The sequence below is a fragment of the Hyperoodon ampullatus genome (genome assembly GCF_949752795.1).
Source record: "Hyperoodon ampullatus genome assembly, chromosome: 3".
NCBI lineage: Eukaryota > Metazoa > Chordata > Mammalia > Artiodactyla > Ziphiidae > Hyperoodon > Hyperoodon ampullatus.
The window spans coordinates 74,017,299-74,038,843 of record NC_136916.1 but is presented as its reverse complement, the minus strand read 5'-3'; the positions used below and the strand labels follow the sequence as shown (position 1 = coordinate 74,038,843).

At 38.2% G+C, this 21,545-nt stretch overlaps 1 protein-coding gene across 14 annotated transcripts in view; it reads left to right on the top strand.

Annotated features, from left to right (window-relative positions):
• The window catches only part of MEF2A (myocyte enhancer factor 2A), a gene marked incomplete at its 5' end in the record, with an annotated part of 92,269 nt that extends 71,333 nt beyond the window's left edge, over positions 1-20,936 (top strand). For 8 of the 14 annotated variants that reach the window (XM_079700073.1, XM_079700072.1, XM_079700081.1 and 5 more), the window contains 3 exons: positions 15,269-15,395; positions 19,093-19,219; positions 20,515-20,936. In XM_079700073.1, coding sequence (XP_079556199.1) covers positions 15,269-15,395; positions 19,093-19,219; positions 20,515-20,884 — 624 coding nt within the window. In that variant the 3' untranslated portion in view covers positions 20,885-20,936. Of the gene's footprint in view, positions 1-11,516; positions 11,541-15,268; positions 15,396-19,092; positions 19,220-20,514 lie in introns of all 14 variants that reach the window. The other 6 variants (XM_079700080.1, XM_079700069.1, XM_079700076.1 and 3 more) reach the window with 2 other exon arrangements.
• Positions 20,937-21,545: the final 609 nt, after the last annotated feature.

The following is a 21,545-nucleotide window of genomic DNA, read 5'->3' as shown; positions in this document are numbered from 1 at the left end:
TCAGACTCACTAAAGAAGAAATAGTTAACCTAAATAGTAAATATCTATTAAAGAAATTGAATTCCTAGTTTTAAAACCTTCCCCCAAAAAACTCCAGATGCAGAGAGCTTTACTGCCAAATTTTACCAAACATTTAAGAAGAAATGATATCAGTTCTACATAATTTCTTTCAGAATAGAGGCAAGGAGGGAACACCTTTTCTTTTCTTTTTTTTTAAGATTTAATTTTATTTATTTATTTTTTTTTGGCTGCATTGGGTTGCTGCACGTAGGCTTTCTCTAGTTTTGGCAAGGGGGGGGCTACTCTTCATTGCGGTGCACGGGCTTCTCCTTGCGGTGGCTTCTCTTGTTGTGGAGCACGGTCTCTAGACCAGCAGGCTCAGTAGTTGTGGCTCACGGGCTCTAGAGCACAGGCTCAGTAGTTGTGGCGCACAGGCTTAGTTGCTTCACGGCATGTGGGATCTTCCCAGACCAGGGATCGAATCCATGTCCCCTGCATTGGCAGGCAGATTCTTATCCACTGCACCACGAGGGAAGTCTCAGGAGGGAACACCTTTCAACTCATTGTATTAGACCAGCATTACTCTAATACAAATCAGAATAAGACATTACAAAAAAAAGTATAAGCCAGTATCCCTCATGAACTCTAGACATAAAGTCCTCAACAAATATTAGTTTATTAGTAAATAAATTCATCAGTATACTAGAAAGGATAATATATTAAGACCAAGTGGGTTTCATTTCAGGAATACAAGGCTGATTCTAAATTTGAAAATTCATCAATATAATTTACCATGTTAACAGAATTCAACTTTTATTCATAATAAAAGTAACTTTCATCAAACTAGGAGAAGAAAGGAAGTTTTTAACCTAATAAAGAGTATTTCCAGAAATTCTACAACTAGTATACCTAATAAGGGGGAAACAGTCTTTTGGTAAAATAATATTAGGAACTAGACAGTGTTGTTTATTCTCACCACTCATATCCAACACTGTACTGGAAGTCCTAGATGAAACAGTAAGGCAGTAAAAATAAATACAATGTATACACACTGGGAAGAAAGAAGTTAAAGTGCCTCTGTTCACAGAAGATAGTATTTATGTAGAAAAGCATAAAAGAACCTACAAAAAAACTTCCAGTGAACAATTGGAATATGAAATTTTAAAATACCATTTAAATATTACTCAAAAAATGCCTACAAATCTCACCAAACATTTGCATGATTTTCATGCTAAAATTACAAAACATTGTTGAAAGAAATCAAAGAGCCAAATGAATAGAGAGAGATATCATATTAATGGGTTTGAAGACTCAATATTGTCAAGATGTCACTTCTTCCTAAATTGGTCAACAGATTAAACACAGCAAGTTTTTTTGTAGATATCAACAAGCCAATTCTAAAATATGTATGGAAAGGCAAAGGAACTACATTGGCCAAAACAATTTTGAAAGAGAACAAAATAGGAAGACTAAGACTAACTGGTTTCAATACCTACAATAAAGCTACAATAATAATGTGTGATACTGGCAAAAAGATGAGCACATAGGTCAAAGAACAAAACAGAGAGCCCAGAAAATAGACCCACACAAATATATTCAGTTGGTTCTTTACAAAGGTAGTAAGGCAATTCAGTGGAGTAAGGATAGTCAGTACAACTAATGGGGCTGCAGCAATTTAGCATCCATATACAAAAACAGAACCTCGATGTATAATTCATAGCTTATACAAAAATTAACTCAAAATGTATTATAGATCCAAATGTAAAACACAAAACTCTGAAACTTCTAGAAGAAAACATTGGAGAATTACAACATCAAAAGCATGATCCATAAAGAAAAAATTGATATATTGGTATTTAACAAAATTTAAGTTTCACTCCATGAAAAGGCCCTGTTCAGAGAATAAAAAGACAATCTACAGATAAGGTGAGAATATTTGCAAAATCACCTATCTAGTAAAAGATTTTTATCCAGAATGATACAACTACACATCTGTTAGAATGACTAAAATTACAAAACCAAAACCAAAAAACTAAAAATGCCAAGTTCTGGTGAGGATGCAGAGCAACAAGAATTCTCATGTATTCCTGCTTGGAATTCAAAATGGTACAGCTACTTTGGAAAACAGTTTGGCAACTTCTTATAAAGTTAAATATATACTTGTCATACAACCCAACGATTCTGCTCCTAGAGTATTTACTCAAGTGAATTGAAAACCATGCTTATATAAAAAACTTATATTTTTCATAATCTCCCCAAAGTGAGAACAACCCAGATGTCCTTCCAGCAGATAAATGGGTATACACACTCTGGTACATCCATACAAAAGAATATTGCTCAGTAATACAAAAGGGATGAAGTATTTATTCACAACAATATAAATGAATCTTAAATGAATTTTGCTAATTGAAAGAAGCCAGATCCCAAAGACTACATAGTATATATATGATTACATTTATATTTCATAATGGAAAATGCAAAACAGATAAGTGGTTGCCAGGGGTGGGGAGAGGAGTTGAATACAAAAGGGGTAGTATAAGGGAATTTTTGAGGGGATGGAACTATCTGTGATACTGTACTGTTAGATACATGAATCTATGCTTTTGTTAAAACCTACAAAACTGTAAAATACAAAGAGTGATTTTTTTTACTATATTCCATTAAAAATAGTCAACCAGGATTCCAGGGGAACCCAAGATGAAATACAGACCATGATACATGAATATAACATTATTACAAATGAGTGATATGATGATACTGAAGGGGATGAGGAAGAAAGAGCTGCTCTAAATAACTTTGGAAACTGTTCTGACTGGATACCATAAGTATGGAGACCAAAAAAATTTGCATGAAATCACGGTGCTCAAGATGGTAAATTTGTTACACACATACACACCCTTAAACAAGCAACTACTATACATTGTAGATAAAGAAAGCCAGGTTTCTTGAGAAAAAAACTTACAATTAAGCAATGTGGGTGGGGAAGGCTATAAAGAACCCTGTTTTTCAGGGTTGTAGTTGGAGGTTTCAGTATGAACTTTTTTTTTTTTAACATATATACAGATAGATAGATAGACAGATAGATAGATAGATACAGAGATAGATGTTGTATACACATGAATTCGTATACATCATATATTTCCTAGCTGTAACTGCTGAGAGGGTCTTAAAACAATGACACCTGGTAACTGAGCACACCTCGCACTCAGATCGTAGCTTCTAAACACCATTCTCCAATAAAAAGAATCAAGACTCCTTGGAGAAGTGATTGATTGTAGAGCTAGGGTCAGGAAAATACACAGTGAGCCAAAGGTGCCAGAGTATAAGGAAATGTATGTCAAAAGTCAGAGGAACCCAACCTTTCAGAGGAGCTCCCAGTGGCCAGATCTAGAACAATTTAAGCAACAAAATAAATAACAATATTATTGGATTATAACACAAGAAGAATAAAAGAATTAAAAATACTGAGACTGTTACTAAGTAATTGATTGAATAAATGGAGAAGGGACAACTCTTCCTTAGAGAAGAATTCTAATTAATACAGGTAGAAAGAATGAGAGAAATGGCAAATCATCATTATTAACACCACAGTGCAGACCTTGAAGGCAAAGTCAATGGATGAATGCTAAAATTAGCAAAAATTTAAGGAGAAATGGGGTATTTAATAAATCTCAGAATGTCTCTCCCCAAATAATCATTGATTACAAAAAGAAAAATAGTGATTTTATAGTGGAGAATCCTGGAAGACACTACCTTAACCAGAAGATCAAGGTTAACATCACTGGTAATGGGATGACATGCGTCTTTTGATACCATGTGCTAAGAGAATCACGTCACCCCTGTGGTGGTCTACCAAAAGTCCATGCTGTCTGTCTAACTGAGAAAATATCAGACAGACCCAAACTGAAGGATGATCTCCAAGGTACCGGACCAGTATTCTTCCAAAGTTGTCAAAGTCAGTTATGAAAAACAAGGAAAGACTGAGGGAACTGTGGAGACCAGAGGAGACTAAGGATACTTGACAGCTAAAGGCATGTGAGATGCAGGATCTGATCCAGGACCAGAAAAAAGACATTCATGAAAAGACTGAAACCCAAGGAAAGTCTATAGCTTTGGTTACTACTACATGCAATTTTGACAACTGCATCCTGTTTCTTCATGGTGTTAACTTTGGGGGAAACTGGATGAGGTGTGTGGTGATGTGCTCTCTTTGCAGCTGCTCTCTAAGCCTAAAACTATTTCAGAATACAAAGTTAAAAATACATACATAGAAGCACAGTTGATTATGGAAGATTCTCACAAGAATAACATTTCAGAGACAGCACCTAAATCTGCTTCAACAGTTCAGGGAGCTCATATTTCTCATATTTGTCAACAGCTGTGTGGCTGACAGGGTCTTGGCGCACTGGCCTGGTGTCAGGCCTGAGCCTCTGAGGTGGGAGAGCCGAGTTCAGGACATTGGACCATCAGAGACCTCCTGGCCCCATGTAATATCAATCAGCGAGCGCTCTCCCAGAGATTTCCGTCTCAACACTAAGACCCAGCTCCACCCAACAGCCAGCAAGCTCCAGTGCTGGACGCCTCATGCCAAACAACTAGCAAGACAGAAACACAACACCACCCATTAGCAGAGAGGCTGCCTAAAATCATACTAATTTCACAGACACCCCAAAACACACCACTGGACGCGGCCCTGCCCACCAGAAAGACAAGATCCAGCCCCACCCACTAGAACACAGGCACTAGTCCCCTCCACCAGGAAGCCTACACAAGCCACTGAAGCAACCTCACCCACTGGGGACAGACACCAAAAACAATGGGAACTACGAACCTGCAGCCTGCAAAAAGGAAACCCCAAACACAGTACGTTAAACAAAAAGAGAAGACAGAGAAATACGCAGCACATGAAGGAGCAAGGTAAAAACCCACCAGACCAAACAAATGAAGAGAAAATAGACAGTATTCCTGAAAAAGAATTCAGAATGACGATAGTAAAGATGATCCAGTCTCTTGGATACAAGAGAAAATACAAGAAACGTTTAATAAGGACCTAGAGGAACTAAAGAGCCCACAAACAACGATGAACAACACAAGAAATGAAATTTAAAATTCTCTAGAAGGAATCAATAGCAGAATAACTGAGGCAGAAGAACAGATAAGTGACCTGAAAGATAAAATAGTGGAAATAACTACCACAGAGCAGAATAAAGAAAAAAGAATGAAAAGAATTGAGGACAGTCTAAGAGACCTCTGGGACCATATTAAATGCACCAACATTTGAATTATAGGGGTCCCAGAAGTAGAAGAGAAAAAGAAAGGGTCTGAGAAAATATGTGAAGAGATTATAGTTGAAAACTTCCCTAACATGGGAAAGGCAATAGTCAATCAAGTCCAGGAAGTGCAGAGTCCCATACAGGATAAATCCAAGGAGAAACACGCCAAGACACATTAATCAAAGTATCAAAATTTAAATACAAAGAAAAATATTAAAAGCAGCAAGGGAAAAGCAACAAATAACATACAAAGGAATCCCCATAAGGTTAACAGCTCTTTCAACAGAAACTCTGCAAGCCAGAAAGGAGTGGCAGAATGTAATTAAAGTGATGAAAGGAAAAAACCTACAACCAAGATTACTCTACCCAGCAAAGATCTTATTCAGATTTGACAGAGAAATTAAAACCTTTACAGACAAGTAAAAGTTAAGAGAATTCAGCACCACCAAACCAGCTTTACAATAAATGCTGAAGGAACTTCTCTAGGCAGGAAACACGAATGAAGGAAAAAAACCTCCAAAAACAAACCCAAAACAATTAAGAAAATGGTAATAGGAACATACATATCGATAATTACTTTAAATGTAAATGGATTAAATGCTCCAACCAAAAGACATAGACTGGCTGAATGGATACAAAAACAAGACCCATATATATGCTGTCTACAAGAGACCCACTTCAGACCAAGGGACACATACAGACTGAAAGTGAGGGATGGAAAAAGAAATTCCATGCAAATGGAAATCAAAAGAAAGCTGGAGTAGCAATTCTCATATCAGACAAAACAGACTTTAAAATAAAGACTATTAAAAGAGACAGAGAAGGACACTACATACTGATCAAGGGATCAATCCAAGAAGAAGATATAACAATTGTAAATATTTATGGACCCAACATAGGAGCACCTCAATACAGAAGGCAAATACTAACAGCCATAAAAGGGGAAATCGACAGTAGCACAATCATAGCAGGGGACTTTACACCCCACTTTCACCAATGGACAGATGATCCAAACAGAAAATAAATAAGGAAACACAAGCTTTAAATGTCACATAGATAAGATAGCCTTAAGTGATATTTATAGGACATTCCATCCAAAAACAACAGAATACACTTTCTTCTCAAGTGCTCATGGAACATTCTCCAGGCTAGATCATATCTTGGGTCACAAATCAAGCCTCGGTAAATTTAAGAAAATTGAAATCATAACAAGTATCTTTTCTGACCACAATGCTATGAGACTAGATATCAATTACAGGAAAAAAACTAAAAAATACAAACACATGGAGGCTAAACAGTACTCTACTAAATAACCAAGAGATCACTGAAGAAAACAAAGAGAAATAAAAAAATACCTAGAAACAAATGATGATGAAAACAGAACCCAAAACCTATGGGATGCAGCAAAAGCAGTTCTAAGAGGGAAGTTTATAGCAATTTAATCCTACTTCAAGATACAAGAAAAATCTTAAATAAACAACCTAACCTTACACCTAAAGCAATTAGAGAAAGAAGAACAAAAAACCCCAAAGTTAGCAGAAGGAAAGAAATCATAAAGATCAGATCAGAAATCAATGAAAAAGAAATAAGGAAACAATAACAAAGATCAACAAAACTAAAAGCTGGTTCTTTGAGAAGATAAACAAAATTGATAAACCATTAGCCAGACTCATCAAGAAAAAGGAGAAGACTTAAATCAACAGAATTAGAAATGAAAAAGAAGTAACAACTGACACTGTAGAAATACAAAGGATCATGAGGGATTACTATAAGCAACTATATGCCAATAAAATGGACAACCTGAAGAAATGCACAAATTCTTACAAAAGCACAACCTTCCAAGGCTGAACCAGGAAGAAATAGAAAATATAAACAGACCAATCATAAGCAGTGAAATTGAAACTGTGATTAAAAGTCTGCCAACAAACCAAACCACAGGACCAGATGGGTTCACAGGTGAATTCTATCAAACATTCAAAGAAGAGCAAACACCTGTCCTTCTCAAACTCTTGGAAAATATAGCAGAGGGAGGAACACTCCCAAACTCATTCTATGAGGCCACTATCACCCTGATACTAAAAGCAGACAAAGATATCACAAAAAAAGAAAACTACAGGCCAATATATGATGAACATAGATGCAAAACTCCTCAACAAAACACTAGCAAACAGAACCCAACAGCACATTAAATGGATCATATACCACGATCAACTTGGGTCTATCCCAGGAATGCAAGGATTCTTCAATATATGCAAATCAATCAATGTGATACACCATATTAACAAATTGAAGGCTAAAAACCATATGATCATCTCAGTAGATGCAGAAAAAGCTTTTAACAAAATTCAACACCCATTTATGATCAAAACTCTCTAGAAAGTAGGCATAGAGGGAACCTACCTCAACATAATAAAGGCCATATATGACAGACCCACAGCCAACATCGTTCTCAATGGTGAAAAACAGAAACCATTTCCTCTAAGACAAGGTTGAACCCTCTCACCACTGTTATTCAACATAGTTTTGGAAGTTTTAGCCACAGCAGTCCGAGGAGAAAAAGAAATAAAAGGAATCCAAATCGGAAAAGAAGTAAAACTGTCAGTGTTTGCAGATGACATGATACTATACATAGAGAATCCTAAAGATGCTACCAGAAAACTACTAGAGCTAATCAACGAATTTGGTAAAGTAGCAGGATACAAAATTAATGCACAGAAGTCTCCTGCATTTCTATACACTCACGATGAAAAATCTGAAAGAGAAATTAAGGAAACACTCCCATTTACCACTGCAACAAAAAGAATAAATTACCTAGGAATAAACCTACCTAAGGAGACAAAAGACTTGTATGCGGAAAACTATAAGATACTGATGAAAAATTAAAGACGATACAAACAGATGGAGAGATATATCATGTTCTTGGATTGGAAGAATCAACATTGTGAAAATGACTATACTACCCAAAGCAATCTACAGATTCAGTGCAATCCCTGTCAAACTACCAATGGCATTTTTCACGGAACTAGACAAAAAATTTCACAATTTGTATGGAAACACAAAAGACCCTAAATAGCCAAAGCAATCTTGAGGAAAAAAAACGGAGCTGGAGGAATCAGGCTCCCGGACTTCAGACTATACTACAAAGCTACAGTAATCAAGACAGATGGTACTGGCACAAAAATAGAAATACAGATAAATGGAACAGCATAGAAAGTCCAGAGATTAAACCCACACACGTATGGTCACCTTATTTTGATAAAGGAGGCAAGAATATACAGTGGAGAAAAGACAGTCTCTTCAATAAGTGGTGCTGGGAAAACTGGACAGCTACGTGTAAAAGAATGAAATTAGAACACTCCCTAACACTGTATACAAAAATAAACTCAAAATGGATTAAAGACCTAAATGTAAGGCCAGACACTATCAAACTCTTAGAGGAAAACACAGGTAGAAAACTCTATGACATAAATCACAGAAAGATCCTTTTTGACCCACCTCCTAGAGAAATGGAAATAAAAACAAGCAAATGGGACCTAATGAAATTTAAATGCTTTTGCACAGCAAAGAAAACCATAAACAAGATGAAAAGACCACCCTCAGAATGGGAGCAATATTTGCAAATGAAGCAACAAAGGATTAATCTCCAAAATGTACAGCAACTCATGCAGCTCAATATCAAAAAAACAACCCAATCCAAAAATGGGCAGAAGACCTAAAATAGACATTTCTCCAAAGAAGATATATAGATTGTCAACAAACACATGAAAGGATGCTCAACATCACTAATCATCAGAGAAATGCAATTCAAAACCACAATGAGGTATCACCTCACACCAGTCAGAATAGCCATCATCAAAAAATCTACGGACAGGGCTTCCCTGGTGGTGCAGTGGTTGAGAGTCCGCCTGCCGATGCAGGGGACACGGGTTCGTGCCCCGGTTTGGGAAGATCCCACATGCCGCAGAGCGGCTAGGCCCGTGAGCCATGGCCACTGAGCCTGTGCTCCGCAAGGGGAGAGGCCCACCTACCGCAAAAAAAAAAAAAAAAAAAAAAAAAAAAAAATCTACAGACAATAAATGCTGGAGAGGGTGTGGAGAAAAGGGAACCCTCTGTGCTGTTGGTGGGAATGTAACTGATATAGCCACTATGGAGAACAGTATGGAGGTTCCTTAAAAAAAGAAAAATAGAACTACCACATGACCCAGCAATCCCACTACTGGGCATATACCCTGAGAAAAACATAATTCAAAAAGACACATGCACCCCAATGTTCATTGCAGCACTATTTACAATAGCCAGGACATGGAAGCAACCTAAGTGTCCATCGACAGATGAATGGATAAAGAAGATGTGGCACATATATACAATCGAATATTACTCAGCCATAAAAAGAAATGAAATTGAGTTATTTGTAGTGAGGTGGATGGACCTAGAGTCGTCATACAGAGTGAAGTAAGTCAGAAATAGAAAAAGAAATACCGTATGCTAACACGTATGGAATCTAAAAAAAAGGTTCTGACGAACCTAGGCAGGACAGGAATAAAAACACAGACGTATAGAATGGACTTGAGGACACCGGGAGGGTTAAGGGTAAGCTGGGACGAAGTGAGAGATTAGCACTGACATATATACACTACCAGCTGTAAAACAGATAGCTGGTGGGAAGCCGCTGCATCGCAAGCACAGGGAGATCAGCTCAGTGCTTTGTGACCACCTAGAGGGGTGGGATAGGGAGGGTGGGAGGGAGATGCAAGAGGGAGGGGATATGGGGGGGATATATATATACATATAGCTGATTCACTGTTATACAGCAAAAACTAACACAACATTGTAAAGCAATTATACTCCAATAAAGATGTTAAAAAAAATACATACCTATATAAACAGAGAAGTATATCCCCAAGAAAAGGAGCTGAGAAAAAATGACATTTAGGATAGTCATTTGGCTCACCTTTTATGAACTGGATGTGGAATACCTGCCACTATCCTTCAGAAATAAAAACTATAGGAAGTTTCATTTAAGGCATAGAAATATATTTATAAGAATTACTAATAAACTGCAAAATTTAAGGACAAACTACAAGTTCGACATTTAGCAACTTGTCAGTTATCTTGATCTTTTTTTTTAAGAGATCATGAAGCATCTCCATGGAATTCTTAAAATTTGCCACAGAAACTATTTACACCCTTATCCCTGTAAGTTATAGTGAAAACTGTACATACACACACCCATATTATTTTGATGTGTCTTACGGTTGGAGATGTGTGAAGACATCTATAACAAAACAGTTGAAGAGCATTTTGCGCACATTTGAAATAGAAGTTTATAGGCCAGGTAGTTGCTTTTCAGAGTAAATAATGAGCCTTCTTCCTATTTTACACCATTGTCTGCTTTCAGATTGGGGCTTCATGTATCAGTGATGCTTATAAAGACACCTTTCGCAGATTGACAAAGAAGCTTGACTTATTCAAGTAAAATAATAAAAAACTAGATAGTAGCTTATTTCTAGCATATTAATACTTTCTAGATGTGTAGGGAAAAAAGGAGCAATGTTTCATTCATCTTTTCTGTATGTGATTTATCAGTTCATTTTTCCTCCAGTCTCATTTTCTTCATATATGTGTTTTTTCTCCATTGAAATTATTATATTCATTTGAAAACTGTATTTGCAAATGATAAACATATAAATTTGTATTATTTAAAACTATACTTACTAAATGTTTGAGTTCTTGTTGTTTCATAACAGTGTGCTTAGTTACTGTGGGAAATAAGAAAACAAGATAATTTCTGCCCACCAAGGAGCACAGAATCTAGTATGAGATAAATGGACATGTGTGACCAGGTAGGGTAGGGATGGGAGGATTTAGATGTAAGTATAGAGTTAATATTCTCCAGATTCCAAATAGAAACTAGTTTCACGATTAGGAAACCTTTTATATATTGTCACAGTAGCATGGCCATGTGTAGGCGAGGCCAGCATAAGAGCAGACCAAGTTGGGGTAGGAATGTCTTTAAATCCTGGCCCTAGAGGATTTAAAAGAATCTTTCCAGTCTTTTGAAGTCAACTACAGGTACAGAAACAATAAATAATTTATGTTTGTACTCACTGCATATATAATCATCTCTTTAGACTTCCAAACAACCGCTAGTGTTCAGATAACATGTTTTTCTAAAGAAATATTTTATATTCGAGTACCAACAGTCTTAGTAACTCTCTTATCCCTCTTATGTGCTGAGTGCAGTCGGAGGAAGAGGAATTGGAGTTGGTGAGTGTGGGTTTCTGATTGAAGGGAGTTGAAAAAGATGTAGAAAGTACTAATTCTCTTCAGTGTTTTTATCTAATATTCCCTTTGTTACACAGATTTTTTTTCTTGCTATTAAATACTGTCCAAACATTTTGAATAACTAAACCAACCTACTGATACTGCAGAGTCTGGTTTTTCTACTTATAATTGTATATCTTGACCCATTTTATTTGTTACAACTTTTTAAGGAACTTTGGGATAGAACTTTTATAAACAATAGCTGTCCATGATGAGAAGACACATTAAAGAATTTTTTTAAGATACAAAATACCTTTTATAGTTCCCCAAATTATTAATATATTTTTAGAAAATGACTTCACCCTCACAGTTCCTCAGATTGTAACACACTGTCTTGTGTTTCTCTTTCTTTCAAAAAGATTACATCATTTTTGGTGAGGTCACCTTTTTTCAGAGTTAGAATTATTTCATCCTGCATGAGATGATCTGAACCACAAGGGGGTTCCCTGTTTATTAAAATGAATGTCTTTAATTTAACATACACAAACTTACTTTTTTTTGTATCAGAAGATATTCTGTTCGTAAAAGTAGCTATTACCTTTTTTCCAAAACAAATGATTTCTATTGGCTTTTTTTCTAGAAATTAAATTTGACTAAAAATAACTTCCAGTTGATATATTTCTTTGGGAACTAAAACTCAAACCTCACAGAACTGATCTTCTGATTTCACAGTCAGCTGCTAATTAGGTGACTTTAAGGGGAATAAAAACTTGAAAATGTTTAGTTTTTAGCATGGACAGAGGTTTAGATTGCATGAAAGCATGGGGGAAAGGCATCTGTTCATTTTGTTTACATTTTATTATTATATATATATGCATGCTGGTATGTTTTGCACAGTTGGTTTCTTTTCAGATAAGGTTGTCTGTGCCCTGTCCTTAAGATGAGAGATTGTTCATTAACTTTGTGTTCACTCTCACAGTTTTGGATGTGGTTTCATATTGGTTAACTAAAATATACTAGCCAGCTTTCATTGTGATGTTGGATTATATCATGTGCAGATTTTAACTATCTTTTGGGGAAATACTTTACTTAATGATACAGTAATGACTAGCAAATGGATGTTTATAGTTCAAGATAAAATAATTCATCTTAGATTAAACCTCACTATTTATACCCTTAAGAAGTTATCATGAATGCTTCCTTGTGAACTTATGAATTATCTAGCAATATGTTGCCCTCTAGTGGTTGTGGAAATCAGTGCCATTGAGCTTTAATGGGTAGAACCGATATATTGGAGTGTTACTGTTTTACACACACACACACACACACACACACACACACACACACACACACACACACACACACACACACACACACACACCCCATCCCCCCACCCCCCATCTTGAGGTCACATCAGTAGATTTCCATGGAGGTGAAGCTATGGCATGGATAAAGCTAGACCAACCATGTTGTACTGTATTTTTCACCTACTATTTGACTCTTGAAGTTTCAGTGACCAAATCTGTGAGAACAAATTAAATCCAAAATAGATCCCTGTCTCAAAAATTCATTAAAATTTTTAACTTGATGCTGAGACAAAAATGTATTCCTTTCCACATTCCTTAAAGTATACCCTCAATTACAGAATCTCAAAGGTAAATTTCTAAGTATTTGAAGACTATAAAATCTAGCAATCATAAAAATACTTATAATTAAGAAACAAATATATAAACAAAAACTGTAAACAGTCATTCGCATTTCTAAAACTTAAGCTAATTCAGACTCTAAAACTTAATCAATTTAAAATGCAGAGCTTTATGTGTCAGACCAAAATATAATCAGAAACACAATCTATTAGAATTTGGAAAGTTGTATAAAATTGGCTTGAGCTCTAAAATATAATCATGAATGGCTCTGACCTTAAGTGAAATAAAGACAAGTGCCCTGGAGCCTACACTAAAGACTCCTTTAGAACCAGGCTATAGAGATTCCTTTAGAAGCCTTGCAATTCTAGAACAACTCTACTTCATGACAGCTCCAGGGGAATAGCTATGGATCAGAAGGAATAAATATATTTACCTTTTTTTTTATACGAGTTATGTAGAAATCTTGGGCCAGAGGGTTTCTTAGAGCAATAATTTAAGGGTACTATCTTACCTTCCTGTAGTACTTCAGTTGTCTCAAAGCATTTCCCATCTATTACCTTACTAGATTCTCAGAGTAGTACTACAAGGCAGGCAGCACAGTGATCGCTATCTTCCCCACTTTACAACTGAAGAGGTTTGGAGAGGTTAAATGATTTTCCCAGTGCTTAGGAATTAGTGAATCTGGGACAAGATCCAGGGCAGTATAACCTGAATGGTCTTTCCAACATCCTCTAACTTAAGATTGGATAGAAAATACAAACTAAAAAGAAATAAAATGAGATCTGGATCCTTATCAAATGAGATCTGGATCCTTATCAAATGATCAAAAGTTCAAATATCTAGATCTAACCAAAGGCCTTTATCTGATTACCCTTTGAAATGGTGATAGAGAAAACTGAATCACATCCTGACTCTTTATAACCTCAAGGGCACTGAATTATACTTTTATTCATATGGCTTAGTACCCCAAATGTCAGTTATCAGGCTGTAATTTCTTCAGTTAGAAAAAAATAACCCTGGAGTTATGCGTTAGCCTTCTTGTGTTCTAACCACATGGAACTTGGAGTCTGTCCTGTTCCTCTGATCCTCAGTTTTAGAAAGTGTTCGCTTAAGGCAGTGTCATGAGAAACTGCCCTGTCATACCCCTACACATAGAGAATGGTGACTATCTTAAACTGACTTGATTATTCAATAGTTGATTTCTTTTTTCATTCCCACTGTAGACAGGATACTATGTAGATGCTGTCAGTTGGCAAGCATTTACCATTTCTCATACAGCCCTGTCAAAAGTACTTTATTCAAGAGCTCTCCACTCAAAGCTTCTCCTAAGAGTCAGGAGACTGTGTCTGAATCTGCCGTTAAAAAACAGTCAGTGTTGGATGATGTGGATGATGGGAGAGGCTCTGCATGTATGGGGGCAGGGAGTATATGGTAAATCTCTACCTTTCCTTCAGTTTTGCCGTGAACCTAAAACTGCTCTTTTAAAAGTCTTAAAAAATCTGTATCTAAATATATACATACATATACGTGTGTGTGTGTCAACTGCAGGATCACAGGGAAGGAAATGTGAATACAAGCTGCACTTTAGTAAACCATGACTTAAAACCTTGTTAATATGTAAATGCTGCAAAAAGTAGTTTTGATCCCTATATGCTCATGGACTTATAATCTCTATATATACAAATGACCTTGCTATCCTCGGGTATTTAAAATCTACACATATTTTGTTTAGGGTAGTTTGGCTATCTTTATAGTGGCATCAGGTCCTCATTTATGCTAACACATAAGTGTTATCAGTCCTAATGCAGTTTTCTATTTTAAGGGTATATCTGACATCAATAAACTCTATGAAAAAGACTCTAGGGGAAACTGAATAATTAATGTAAAATACGTCCTTTAAAATTAAATATTTAGTTATTCTCATTAGTATTTTTAAGGTTTTCACATGATCACTGCTTCAGGGAATAATGACATTCACATCATAAAACTGTGAAAAATGTCACTTTTAAATTGAATGTTATTTTTAAAATATTAAGTTTGAATATAAATACTCACAGAATAACACTTTTTTCTTCTCTCTCACAGAATACCCAGAGGATAAGCAGTTCTCAAGCCACTCAGCCCCTAGCTACCCCTGTGGTGTCTGTGACAACCCCTAGCCTGCCTCCGCAGGGCTTGGTGTACTCAGCAATGCCGACCGCCTACAACACTGGTAAGCCTACTCTGTTGCCTTTTATGGGTTTTATTTTTTTGTTTTGTGCTCAACATGTGCTTTTATGGTTTTTAAAAAGTATATTTATTGAAATAAGTTATTTCCAGTTTCTTAGATTCACATTTGGATTTGTTAAAGAACACATGCTAGTCTTGAAAAAAATTAGAAAATACACATTGATCGTAGAAAGATTTCCCTGCATAAACTTTTACTTACCCCTGATGAAGAAACAACTAGCTGTTATCAAAATTATGGTATGCAGCAAGCGGAGCAAAAGTCTCGGCATTTTCTATATAGTTCTTGTTAAACAGCATCTCACTATTCCAGGCTTTTGAAATAAGGTGTTTTTCTGTATGCTGTGTCAACCTACCTTGGGAAAGACTGAGTCCCTTTGGACCTTAGGGCTCGGGGAGGCGGCGCTGGGTGGCTGTGCCGGCAGGTCATGTTTTCCTCCGTGTGACAGCCCATTTGGCTTCTGCTGTTTGTGCCTGAGGGGCAAGACCAGGAGTTTTCTTGTTTCTCCTCAGAGTCTGTCACTCGTCACCTCTGAGGGGAGCTTTTCACTCATTCATGTTTATTTAGACATTTCATTCCCAAATACCCTATTTGGAGGGTATATCAGGCAAATTTAAGAATGCTGCAGTGACTGAAGGGGTGCTTTCAGCCACACAGGCTGTGTGGAGAACCCCACGTGCACAGGTTTCTCTAGATGTGCCATTATAGGGAGTGGCAGAGGACACATGGGGCTTCACTTTCTCACCAGCTGAGCCAAGCACCTGATGCTTCAAAAGAAGGAAAGAGGGAAATAGTTAAAAATACCTTGCCAGTTTTTCAGAGACTACAGTGCAGAGAATTTATTCTTTTGTGATTCTAATAAGGAGACTAATAAAAATCATCTAATTTTAGACTTCAGGGTAAATGCTGTAGCACGGTGCTTTCACCCTGCTCTCTGGAGCTCCCAGAGGGGTGCAGAGCCATCAGTACATCTGATTGCTACTTTAATTCCAAGTAGTTCTTTTAAAACAAATAACTTTAAAAGGTTTTGTTGAAAAAGAAAGCCTCTTAGAAAATGTCTACTACCTTTTCCAACAATCAATATGAAAAAAAATGTCCAAATCCATCAGCTAAATCTAGAGTAAAGCCAGGGATTATGCATTCATAGAAATTCTGTTTCATTGTCCTGATTACCAGCTATATGAGCAACACTATTCTAGGGACATAAATTTTCTCCCAAGTTTATTCTGGGAAAGGAGACAGGACATATCTAAGTTGGTAACTATGGCGGGGAAGTCCTGAGTTGTTGAGGTTACCAGTTGATACTCTGATCTCAAGAAGGTGAGGAAAGAAGGAAATCTGTGAACTAGAATGTTCAGAGGAGTGTTGGCTGAGGAGATGGGGCTTGAGCTGGGTGTCAACATTAGATTACAGTGTACTGAGCATTTCATGACAGGTTTTTCCAATATTCAACTTAGATATCCTCCTGTATTTGTTTTTAGAAATGCCATTGGATTTAAAGAATCTTTTTTTTTTAAGTCCAGAAGGAATTACCAAAACATAAAAATGGAGTCACGTTCTGTCGAAACTGTCCATCACTTAGCATCAGTCTCACTCCTTAACTACATAGTCTTTGCTGTCTCTCAGAGCACCTATTCTGTTTAACGTTACCACGTTATCTTTAACGTATTTATCTATTTGCCTTTTTAAAACATGCGTCCATGTTTTGTCTTTCGTTAGTATATCAGCTACGTTGTATGTGTGGCATGTGTCAAACACATGCCAGTCAGTCAGTACAGGGATGAATAAATGAGCAACATTTCAAAGAGTACAATAGTTCTGTGTGGAGGAATCATATAAACGCTTCCTCATGCCCATCCATAAGATCACTCCCAGCTTCTCCACTTATTCATGGATCCATTCAGCACATATTTATTGAACACGTACTGTGTGACAAGCACCGTGCCAAGCACTGGAAATACAAGAGTGCATGGTTAACAGTGGAATGTAGGGTCTATCAGAGGAAAAGACAAAAGACAAACAGCTCTAGGAATAATTTATTACTGTCGTGTTAAGGGCTGCACTGAAGCTTCAACCTGAAGGAGCACACGTGACTCAGCCAGGCAGAGTAGGGAGAGTGTTCCAGGAAGAGGGAGTACTGTGTACAAAGGCTGGGAGGCAGCAGAAGCGTGGCTGGAGGGATGGGACAGCTGTAGAGTTGAAACTACAGAGGTAAGTAGGGATGCATAGGCCCTGCATAGGATGCATAGGCATAGGCCTTGTTGAGGACTTTGGACATGAGAAGCATTGAGAGCATTGGGAAGCCATAGAAAGGTTTTAAGCAGAGAGGTATCATGACCATATTTGTTTTTTGAGATCACCTGGCTACAGTGTGCATGGGGCAAAAGTGAATTCAAGGACACCACACAAGAGGCTACTATGATGGTCCAAGTAATGGATACTGATGGCGTGAACTAGGGTGGTGGCATTAGAGATGGTGAAACTTGGGCAGGCTTGAGAGACAGTAGCTAGAGTCAACCAGACATGATGGTTGGTGGTGGAAGTAAGTACCAAGGATAACGCCCACAGGTTTCTGGCACGAACAGTCATGTGAAAGTTGGTTCCATTTGCTAAAGAGAAGCAGGTTTGGAGGAAATGATGAGTCCAGTTGGGGTCATTCAGATTTGAGGTGTCTGGAGAGACATCCAAGTAGACATGTCAAGTAAGTAGTTGGAAGGACTTGGAGGCACTGTGGAAGGCACAGTGTGATGGACCCCCACCCCAGCTTCTGTGGGAAGGGACGAGGCAATCTTAGAGAACACTGAATGAGAAAATATCCTAAGCAGAGCTATGCTGTTTCAACTCAGTTTTTTTTTTTAAATGCTAATTAACTAGGAAGACCAATTTCTTTAAACACCTGTCTTGAGACATGAAAAAGAAGTTAGAAGAGTTTTTGCCTCCTCTCTTTAGAACTAACTGGAATAGACAAGTGTAATGATGAACTGAAATAACTCTACGTGTGAATGATAACTAACATCCCAAGTCTTGGTCACAATGATTATGACTGAAGCATTCATGTATATTATGTCTTGTAACAGTTTTTTGATGAACTTTCATTTTGCATGCAGTCAGGGATCTTTGACAGTTCCTGTACTTCGAACAAATGCAGTTATTTAATTGTGTGATAATGTAAATACTGTCTATGTCACTAAGCTTGGCACCCCATGAGAAGGGGTCCTGAGTCTTTCCTGCTCCCCCTGTACTTCAAGAATATGAGACATGCTGATTTAGATGGAGTCAGGGTGAGCTGGAGCGTTTCTCTTCGTTCAGGAGGGTAGCAGTGGGCATATTTACTTAAAATAACAATTGTATAGGAACATCCTTTAGTGATGGCATTTTTATTATTTCTATTTACAAGTCCGGAAGAAGTATCTCAACTTCTTGTAAAATAATAAACTATAAATATTCAGTACAAAATTGAAACCTTTTTTATTGAAATAATCCCAGACAACTGAATACGGCTAGGTCCTATAAACCTCCCAAAAGAAAAATTTTTGTGTGTTTTAGACCCGTAAGTGTGTTGATGTTATGAAGTACCTGGCTTCTCTCAACATAAGAAAACTTTTGAAGCAACTATTTGAAAAACAGATTTTGCATGGTCCTTTTATTACACACACAAGCAACATTTCCTTCTTTATTTTAGATTACTCACTGACTAGTGCAGACCTGTCGGCCCTGCAGGGCTTCAACTCCCCAGGAATGCTGTCTCTGGGACAGGTGTCAGCATGGCAGCAGCACCATTTAGGACAAGCAGCCCTCAGCTCTCTCGTGTGAGTAACTAGAAATTTTCCCCAAATCTGTACCCCTATTTCCCAACCTCTGTCTCATTCCACTGTTTGAAGAAAGGCAGCCTGAAGGTATTCTGGCCTGCCTACCACCCTTCTCTTTTTTTGCCTTGGTTAACATCAACAGACAAAGAGATTAGAAAATGAGCTGTGCCCTTTGCTTTCTCCCTGGATCGTAGGGGAGGAGTGGTAGGGCTTGGGTATCTTATGTATGAATCAAGCTACATGGGATTCATGTGGTTGATCCCAGCCCACTGCATACACTGTATACCTCACCAAGAAGGGCTTACAAAAGAGAATGTTCCTTATGGACAGCGTGTGGGGATATAAGTGAAAAGGGTTTACAGTGGTGCCCAGGTAGGACCAGGCATCACCAGCAGAAGGAATGGTGCTTAGGTAGAACCAGAATAGTCAGCCCACAGAGCAGCTAGAGGAGAACATCCTAGACGAGGGGACAGCATAGCAGGCCCACGTGGCCTCCACGAGGGTTGGCTGCCTCGCCCCTGCTCAGGACACTCGGGACACCCAGCCTCCTAGCCTCCTGCCCTGGAAATCCCCAGAGAGCTTCCCTGCATCCTGAAATAGCTCCACAATGCATACTGTTATCAGTCGTCTTGGGAATTATGTCATGGAGAAAGGCGCACAGTATCTGAGGGAAATTTCTTTGCCTACACAGGTGTTTGGCCCTCGGGCCTTTGCAGAGCATCCTAAATGAACACACTAAAAATAGCCATGCAAAGGCAAGTGGAAAAGGCTTGGTGCTCAGACTGGGGGGAAAGCCTGTATACACTCTACTGTGTCCTACTCTGAGCAAGTCACTTAGCCTTTCTGAGACACTTTCCTCATCTGGAAAATAGGGTGACATGACTGACTTCTGAGAGCTGCTGTGAGAATAGGTGACACGTTGTGCCTGTCACAGAAGCAGCAGAAAGGAAGAGAGGGAGCAGAATTCAAGTTGCCATATTGTTCCTCTTCCATTTTGGTCCATGTACAGCATTAGTCACTGACACTGTTTTGGATACTTCAGCTACAGAAGTACCAAGACTGTGGGTAACAGGACCAGTCACTAAAAATCTCAACTGTACTTGTTTTTTTTCTACCAGGGATATATAATTTTTTTCTGTGCCAAGCACTGCAGGAAACACCAAAACTGGTCTTGGGGAATTCTGACAGTATTTCAGACCCTGGACTTTTTTCAGTCAGGTGGTGTCTGTAATATTCCATTTATGCAGATGCACTCACAAACCATCTACCATATCTTTTTTTTTTTTTTCCTTCAGTGCTGGAGGGCAGTTATCTCAGGGTTCGAATTTATCCATTAATACCAACCAAAACATCAACATTAAGTCAGAACCAATTTCACCTCCCCGGGATCGAATGACCCCATCAGGCTTCCAGCAGCAGCCGCAGCCACCGCCGCAGTCACAACCCCCCCAGCAGCAGCCGCAGCCACAGCCGCAGCCGCGGCAGGAAATGGGCCGCTCCCCTGTAGACAGTCTGAGCAGCTCGAGCAGCTCCTATGATGGCAGTGACCGGGAGGACCCACGGAGCGACTTCCATTCTCCAATTGTGCTTGGCCGACCCCCAAACACTGAGGACAGAGAGAGCCCTTCCGTAAAGCGAATGAGGATGGACGCGTGGGTGACCTAAGGCTTCCAGGCTGGTGTTTGTACTTTCTGTTACTGCAGTGAACTGCTCTACATATCTAAGTTGGTAAATAAGGACATGAGTTAAATATATTTATATGTACATACATACATATATATCCCTTTACATATATATGTATGTGGGTGTGAGTGTGTGTATGTGTGGGTGTGTGTTGCATACACGGAATCAGGCACTGACCTGCAAACTCTTAGAGATCTGCAGGTGTGCGTCCCATGGCAAACAGAGCACCCTGTAGGCAGAGTCTAGTCCGGCACTTCCTTGGACTACTTGTTTCATAAGATAACCAGTTTTTGCAGAGAAACGTGTACCCATATATATAATTCTCCCACACTAGCTTGCAGAAACCTAGAGGGCCCCTACTTGTTTTATTTAACTGTGCGGTGACTGTAGTTACTTAAGAAAAATGCTTTGTAGAACAGAGCAGTAGAAAAGCAGGAACCAAGAAAGCAATACTGTACATAAAATGACATTTATATTAATTACCCACCTGGCATGGGTCTCTGTTGCAAAGAGGTGCATGGGAAAGGGCTGTTGATATTAAAAACAAAAAACAAAACAAAAAAGCCCCACACATAACTGTTTTGCACGTGCAAAAATATATTGGGTCAAAGAAGTGATCTTTAGCTAATAAAAAAAGAGAGAG